We start from the raw sequence: 8,725 nt of genomic DNA on the forward strand, positions 1-8,725 counted from the left end.
CGGTGCACTGCACATGTGCACAATAAAAAGTGTAAGGTTGTTTAATGTAATCCAAGTTATGCTTCTGCAACCCAACATGTCGGACGATGAAAAATGAAGAACCAGACTCAACACTAACATGACAAACATTTATTCAAGGCGTACAAATCTGATTGTAGAAAATACAGACTTTATAGAAACACGTCGTATAACAATATACCGGATCAAACTGCGCTGAATGCAAAATCCTGCAACCTAATTGTCATAACAGTATAAATTATCCCCTATTTATTAGTAAATACATAAGACAAAAAATAAACCGTTTTTATGTTCAATGAGGACATACTGCGACTTTAAACACAACCAATACAGTTGATCTAATCTGATCAACACAGAATAGAGGGCAGGAAAATATAACTTGTTTCACCAAATCTTTAACTCATTGAAATAAGATTGCAATTAAAAGTGAAAGTACTAGCAATTGAATAAACAGAACAAAAATAATTAGGCATTCTCTTAGGTTATTTTGGAAAAAGTACAAAATAAAGTGACGGAACGGAATGAATGTCTGACAATTTATATACAAGAACATGACCACTAGAATAGATATTGTGGTTGACATAGTGAAGTCTGCAGCGGCCCCTGGTGGCGGGTGATGTTTGACAGCTTCGTGACAAGACGTCAAATATATTAACAATACATAAGAAAAGGGAGAGCTAGCTTATTCAAATAACTAGAAGTGACTTAAGTCCAAGAAGAGGGCTGAATCAATCACCTGTGTTGGCTTTATTCACCGTATCTACAAAAATATATCTCCAAGCACTAGCAGAGCAGCTGCTCAACCCTTCAGAAGCTCATGCAGGCCCTCATGCACCATGCGGCTCCATCTATCCGCTTGGCCAAGACAATAACTATTTACAACATTAGAAAGTTTAATGAGCAACCATTTAAATGCATATTGATGGGCATATGTATCCGTCAGATATCAGTGAGTGAAATGCTACGTGAGAGTACCTATGCTTCTATATGAGACCATTTAGAGTTTAGAGCAGGGGTCCCCACCAGGGCACCCGCAAGGACCATATGAGGTGCCCGCAGGCCTGTTCTAAACATAGCACAACTCAATCTCTAGCAACTCTTTCCCACCTTTTTTAAGTAATCGTTGATAATTATTGTGAGAAATCATTAACATGATCAGTGTCTTCACATAGATGAGTATCATTAGCTATTAAATAATACATAACTAAAGGCAAACTGAGCAAATTTGTTATTTCAGAAGAGTATCAAACTGGGTGCCCTTCGTACGACTCAGTTCCCATGAAGTAGCTCTCAGGTTAAAAAGTTTGGTGACCCCCCCTCCACAACACACTAAAATAAAACTAAACAACAGTTTGAACGCCAGAGTTTGCATCATAAATACTCCTGGGGTTTGATTCGCTCATCCAATCCAACGCCTGAAACGCAAACGACGACGACATTAGCCCCCCCACCAGCTCGGGGACGTCAGAGTTGCGTTGAAATTATTAATTATTTTATTTGTATTCTTTTTGTAGCTTTAAACAAAGCCCCTTGATAAATTGAATTACTAACTATATTAAAAAGTATTTCTGTTCAATTTAAAAGGTTGAATCTCCGTGACTGAATGTTTGTATACAGCGCGCAGGCTTGATGCGCTCCACTTTTTTCTGTGGAGAACCAGCGCCTTGATTATTTACTACAGCACAGCGTTTCTACAGCTCGATGCGGTTTCGCAATGACCCCGTCTTTACGGAGATATTCCTGAACCACATAAAACCGCATATTCCTGAACCACCTGTTTCAGCTCCGTGTGGACGGAGACCAAATAATCATGTGAGCCACTTAATGAATCTTAGCTTATCAAGGTTAAGTGTTGTCCATAGCTGCTGCATCGTTTCCCTGATTAGGTATTTGGTTTGTGCTTCCATCGTGAACCGGGACTTCTTCTATAAATTTATTCATCTGAACAGCGATCCACAGTCATGCTTTGAGTCTTTACAGTCTTTTTTTTCTTCTTACAGATTAATCATTACCGTTGCGTCTTTTTAAACTTTTCCTCTCTGGAGGAACGGAGACTATTGCCAGGGCAACGGCCCTCTATGGAAGGGAGGACCGTTCTTGCACCGAAAAAAGTTCTTACACAAACAAACACATCAACAAAATTATTTTTAGCTTATTCCTGTGATTTGCGTAGAAATCGTGGTCGGAAGAACGGCGTTGCGGCCCATCCAGGGGTCAAAGATGTGTTGGAGGTCCCGGGGTCGAGCTGGAGGTCCCGGGGTCGAGCTGGAGGTCAAGGGGTCATGCTGGGGGTCAAGGTGAAGGTCCCGGGTCAAGGGGTCGAGCTGGAGGTCCCGGGGTCAAGGTGGAGGTCCCGGGGTCAAGGTGGAGGTCCCGGGGTCAAGGTGTCCTGCTGGAGGTCAAGGGGTCGAGCTGGAGGTAAACCAAAGCCTGGCCGCTTGCTGGGATCCAGCGTCTTAAACACAAGAATAACAAAACCGATTCTCCAAAACCCCGAGACACACAAGACTCTTCAGCGCTGCCTGGAGGCCAACGGTAACCAAACAAAGAAAGGTTTGCCGCAGCTTCAGATAGGAAAGCTTCAAATGTCTTCAGGGTCTTGCAGCATCCAGGAAGTGTATGGCGTTGACGTCTCTCATCTCCTTCCCGTCACTCACTCACACTCACTTCCTGTTGGACCTGAGGACACTGGGAGCTCCTTGCCGTCTCAGTGTGCCCTTCCTCCTCCTCCTCCTCCTCCTCCTCCATCTCCTTCTTCTCTACCTCCACCTTCTGCTGCTCCACCAACTTCTGCCGCTGCTCCACCTTCTGCTGCTCCACCTTCTGCTGCTCCACCTTCTGCTGCTCCACCTTCTGCTCATCCATCCCCTCCTCCACCCTTTGCTCCACCTTCTCCTGCTCCACCACCTCCACGGGCAGCTTGCGACAGCACGGTTTGAACAGCTGGGGGTCGATGATGACCTCACCGTAGCGGCCGGCGTAGACGATGCCACAGCACACACGTCGCCTGAGGAGAGGTCAGAGGTCAAATAGAGACCAGGCGTCACCAAATAGAGACCAGAGGTCACCCAATAGAGACCAGAAAGGTCAAGAGAGAACAGAGAGGTCACCCAATAGAGACCAGAGGTCAAACAGAGAGGAGAGAGGTCAAGGGTCAACAGGAAGGAGAGGTCGTCTTACCGTTTCCAGTAGGTGAGGTCCAGGAAGGTGAACGCTGTGGAGTGGGCGTGGCCAGGCCTGGCCTCCGTGTCCGAGCCCTCGTCTGATTGGTTGCTGTAGCTAGGCGACGGTGGAGGGGAGGTGCTGGAGGAGCTGTGGGCGTCGGAGTCTGGGGGGGGGGGGGGGGGAAACACATCTTAACTAAACGAGGAAGTGAAGGTTTCAGCTTTAAGGTCCTGAAAGTGTTCCGATTGGTCGGTGCGGTGTGGAGCTTACTCAGTGTTTTGAGGTGCTTCTCCGCCCGGCTGTGGTGGCTCGGGCGACTCTTCCTCCTCTTCGTCTTCAGGGCGGTCTTCAGACTGGACCCCCCTTTGGTGTCCACCACCTGCCGCCCAGCAGGGGGGAGAACACACAGTGAGCACCTCTCAGCTGGCCTTTGAGCAAAGCTATTATCGGCCCCCAAACAGAGAGTCCTATCAGAGAGCAGCCTGAATACTGAGATCTTCTCCTCTCATCCTATCAGAGGGCCGCCTGACTGAGCCCTGCTCCTCTCATCCTATCAGAGGGCAGCCTGACTAAGCTCTGCTCCCCTCATCCCCATCAGAGGGCGGCACAAGTCTTGGGCAGTGTTCCAATTCAAGTTCTGTATTCCCTAAACTTCATATAGCCCACCACTGAGGGAGCAAGTATGTATGGGGATTCAGACAAAGTTACCAGGGGGAAATCAATGGCTGTGACGTGTACTTGAGTCGTAAACAATCCCACCATGCGACAGCTCATTCACATAAAGAACCTGCACGTGTCAAGCATTTATATTGGATGAGGCCGATTTAATGCAAACCGCTATGCATCATGGGATATAGTTCAGAAATAATTGATACTGTTTACTGTTGCATTGGGGTTATCAAGGAGTGCACTAAATAGGGAACGTGACTCTAGACTGAGGGCACTACTAAATGGAGACACCCCCAATAATGCGCACACACACACACGCGCATGCCTTACGTGGTTCCAGTTCTTCTTCGAACCTTCCGGAAGCTTCTTCCACCTCTTCACCAGCAGGACGCAGGCGTTACAGATGTCCCCGTAACGCACCTCCCCCAGGCTACAACACACACACACAAATTAATATCTTTTGCATTTTTGCCCATTTATATTTGTTGTTCTTTACTCTTATTCTATTTGTAACATGGTGTTGGCTGCTGCTGGAAGTGCAATTTCCTGAAGGAACCTTCCCGAGGGATTAATAAAGTTCCCACACACACACACACACACACACACACACACACACACACACACACACACACACACACACACACACACACACACACACACACACACACACACACACACACACACACACACAGACCATATCCCATGCCACACACCCCCAGGCCCCCAGCCTTAGTCCTCAGCCAGGGGCCCGGGTCCCCGCCTGACGGACTCACCTGAAGCAGGCCTGGAGGTGGGGCTCGTAGCGTTGGCTGTGGGTGAAGCGCGAGCTGGAGGACTTGGCCCTGCAGATGCAGCAGCCCTCCAGGCTCCGGTACATCTTGGGCTTGTGGAAGCCGAACATCTAGGTGAGGAACACAGAGCCGCTCAGAGAGCCACACAGGATCTACCTCAGCACTAGGACCCCCCCCCCCTACTGTCACTCAACAAGACAGGAAGAAGTCGATGCAGGTGACACACAGTAAAGCAGTGCATGAAACATAACTTTGATCATGTATAAATTATATTATAGAATCATATAGCAAACATATTTTAGAAATGTATAAATTATCAAAGATAAACACAACATAAACACGATGCCCAGAGTGTCCCTCAGTGGATTCAGATCAGTTAGAATTTAACATAGCGGTTTGTACACATTCTGTATATTAAACTGTGACCGTCTTTATGAAACTGAAAGTAACGTTAGTGATCGTTAATCAGGGTTCACTCTCCAGTCTCCACCCGCCGGACGCTCCAGCGGTTGTTGGTCTAGGGGCGGGGCCAGATCCCCCAGCCCAGCATCTCTGCCCCGCCCTTAGCAACAGCACTGGTGCTGATGCAATGGAATCCTCGCCACGTGCTCCACGGGATGGAGAAGTGTTGCACGAGGAGAGGACATCTATTTCAGCGCGAAAGAAATTGTTCGCGATCGGCTTTAGAATTAAAAAACAAAAAAATGAAATAGGCACGCAATGTTTGATGATGTCGAGGCCTACTAGAAACCTAATCATGAACTATTTATTTTAGATGCAATCGGGAATAGTTTATTAACGGGAAAGATATAAAATGTATGTATTCTTTAAAACGTTCCCATCGTCCCGTCGGTTGGCGGTTAGGATGGGAGGGAGCAGTGGCTTGAGGCTGGGTGATGGAGGCGGGAGGCTAGGTGATGGTGGCTGGGCGGCCGTGACGCAGGAACACACCCACCCAGCACCGCCTTTAACGCTCCGACTCGATAACCACAACTTCTACTGGAGGTACGCCGCAGAAAACTTACATTTAACACCGTGAAATTACACTTCAATTGGATTACTTAACAAAATGTTTAAACCCCGCGGTTCGGACCCTGGGTATCTTAGGAGACGGACTGCGTGGAGAACACTTCACACACTGCGCTCTGCGCGTCAGACACCGCGTCCGTGTTAACAGCCTTCGTCTCTAACCAAACTACAGAGCTGTTCAACAACCGCTGCCCGGTCCCAGTGGATCCGAACCCGCGACCTTCTGCAGGCTGGCGGGCTGCAGGAGGTCCAACGCATCGATCAGTGAAACCAAAACCAGACATCGATCCAAACTTCCGAGCTGCACGCCGACAGCGTGGTGGGACTGACATGCGAGTTCCCCGGTAAAAAACACAAAAACACGCACGTACCTTGTGGCGGGAAGGAGTCTGAGACTCGATGAGACACTTTTGGACTAAACCTCCTCCTGGAAGTGTGTCGCGGTAAACGATAGCGCTGCAGACCCGCTGGGTCAACGCTGTCTGCTGGGGAATCCGTAGTAGGAACGTTCACGCATGCGCAGTACACGATCCACACGCCTCCATTTTCTGAATTTCTTCAATCAGAGATATTTACATCTGGCTGTGACGTTGACAGGACCATGCCCATATATGGAGGGAGAATACGCGGGAAATGGAGTAATGGGCGACGGGTCGAGAGGTTGCGTTCTTGAAGACGCCGCACGGGGGCGCCGTTTCACACAGAGCGGTTGACAACATTAATCATGCGCTATTGGAAATCTAATTATAAAGGATCGTATAGCATAAATATCAGACTATGTACAACTTCTAGAATAGTTAATATCATTACCTCCAATATTCAATACTAAAAAGAAAAAAAGCGCTTTCACAATTTAATAAAGTCAATCCTGGAGACCACAACAGACCAAGATACGTCAGTCATCCATTCTTTTGATATTTTTTATTGAAACATGAATAAATATCAGAGCAAAACAATAAATTGTACAGCAACAACAAGATCCCCTGTCCAGTGGTAACGCGGTCGTCACAGTGTGACCTCCTCTCAGCTAGAGGTCAGATCCTCTCAGCTGCTGAGAGAAGAAAAGATTCGGAAAATAAAACTCCAAAAAACATCCTGTCCCATCCTCGCTCCTCCCTCCCTCCCTCCCTCTCTTTCTCTGCTATTGAGATGTTGCAGTCACTCACTTGAGATTGACAGGCCAGATTAATAACCTATCAGGCAAGTGCACAGATTTTCTAAATAGTTTCAGACAGAAGCATACAACTCCAAACGGGTCTTCTCAGAGCGTGTCACTCCCCTCACTGATGGCTAGGAACAACAAACTGATCTCAAAGTATAGATCTCAGGTCCTACTTGAAGCTCCGTTCAGTATGTCTGTAGGAGCAACAGGGGCTCATGGAGAGAACACGGGCTATAGCTGCTGGTTTGGTTCCACTGTTACTTTCAAAGATTAAAAGAATGACCTCACACCTAAAACACAAACTAAAATATAGAACCTGTCTGTCGTTTCACAGAGAAATCGGCTTCATGTGTAGGCACAGAGAAGAGAGAGTAAGAGAGAGAGTGAGAGGGTGGGAGAGTGTGAGAGAGAGTAAGAGAGAGAGTGAGAGAGAGAGACAGAACGAGAGAGAGAGAGAGAACGAGAGAGAGAGAGAGAGAGAGAGAGAGAGAGAGAGAGAGAGAGAGAATAATGGAGACTCCAATTATCTGTAGATTCTATGGTTTGAGTGGTTTCATCCTAAAAACAACTAATCCAGTACAAATTAAGGAACAAATTAAAAACACAGTGTCCTTGTCTCACAGACCAAACTCATCACGTGCTGCACTTTAAGTAGTAACTCAATGAGATGTTGTCCAGTGTGTTCCTCTCCTTCCTGGTCTCGGTCAGAGCAGACCTTCAGAGAGGAGGTCCCCGACAACGCACTCCGGTCAGGACTTCCTAGTCCTGAGATCCCGGGAGCGGTACTGGGTCTTCACGAAGACCAGAAACACGGGACAGTAACGGAGTCATGCGGGACGTTCACAGACACACACAGAGAACCCAGTGGTCCGAGAAGATCGCGTTAGGTAACCAAACCTAACCGCTAGTGATACAAACAATTAAAACCAGGATCGTTTGACATCGAAGATATGATGAATGTTAATGAGATGGGCTGGATGCTGATAGCATCTTGTATTCTCAGGGCCAGACGACGACGCAAACATGAATATCAACACAGGTTTGAAAAGTCTCAGAGAAGTGTCCTTCGACTTCAAAACGCACTCCAGTGTTTGTTTGTTGTGTAACGGAGTCCGTTGTGTTATCCCGTACCGTTAAGGAAAATCAGATACACACACATCTGCCCTCATACACAACTCAGTAGAACGCATTAGAAAATAAATTAAACAGCCTCAAATAAAACGGTACTTTACTTGAAATCACTGTCTCACTCACACACACACACACACACACACACACACACACACACACACACACACACACACACACACACACACACACACACACACACACACACACACACACACACACACACACTCAAGCCCCGCCTACAAACCACCTGTCCAATCAGATGGCTTGAATAAGTGGAGGCTAGATATAACCGTGACACCCGCGCTATTTGAACCACAGCTCTGAGGAGCGGGAGAGAGTCACACTGGGGGGGGTTCCTCCCTGCAAAGACTCTGGTCACTAAAGTGTTCCAGTCTCCCTCTGTGATGAATCAGTGCTTCCTCTGACTCACGGAGTACATTGGCTCCTGGGCATGCTACCCTCCTGAGAGAGGAGAGAGAGAAGAGAAGAGAGAGAGAGGAGAGACTCCATCTTCCCCCTATGGACCCAATGATCCACAGACCCTATGGTCTATGGAGCGGAACCAAAGGAGGCCTCGGCTGAAAAACTGTCTCTCTAAAAGGTCCAAACATCTCAGATCCCCAGGAGAGTAGAACTACCTCTCTAAAGGTCAAACTCTATCTCTACAGGTCCAAAGGTCTCCTATCCCCAGGAGAGTAGAACTGTCTCTCTAAAGATTAAACGGTCTCCTTAAAGGTTCAAACATCTCCGATCCCCAGGA

At 47.5% G+C, this 8,725-nt stretch overlaps 2 protein-coding genes across 5 annotated transcripts in view; both read right to left on the reverse strand.

The window, feature by feature from the left end:
- Nucleotides 1-114: 114 nt before the first annotated feature.
- LOC132455662 (SIN3-HDAC complex-associated factor-like) lies at nt 115-6,226 on the reverse strand. The gene is made up of 6 exons (XM_060049567.1): nt 6,044-6,226; nt 4,626-4,753; nt 4,183-4,282; nt 3,454-3,562; nt 3,199-3,346; nt 115-3,025 (listed from the first exon to the last, which is right to left on the reverse strand). The coding sequence occupies exons 2-6, from the start codon at nt 4,751-4,753 to the stop codon at nt 2,668-2,670; spliced, it is 843 nt and encodes a 280-aa protein (XP_059905550.1). The 5' UTR covers nt 6,044-6,226; the 3' UTR covers nt 115-2,667.
- A 350-nt stretch (nt 6,227-6,576) lies between these two features.
- The window catches only part of dennd5b (DENN/MADD domain containing 5B), a 29,650-nt gene continuing 27,501 nt past the window's right edge, over nt 6,577-8,725 (reverse strand). For all 4 annotated transcript variants that reach the window (XM_060049562.1, XM_060049564.1, XM_060049566.1 and 1 more), the window contains one exon: nt 6,577-8,725. This exon is cut by the window's right edge and continues 568 nt beyond it. The gene's annotated coding sequence lies outside the window, so the exon portion shown is untranslated.

The sequence above is a fragment of the Gadus macrocephalus genome, chromosome 4 (assembly GCF_031168955.1).
Source record: "Gadus macrocephalus chromosome 4, ASM3116895v1".
NCBI lineage: Eukaryota > Metazoa > Chordata > Actinopteri > Gadiformes > Gadidae > Gadus > Gadus macrocephalus.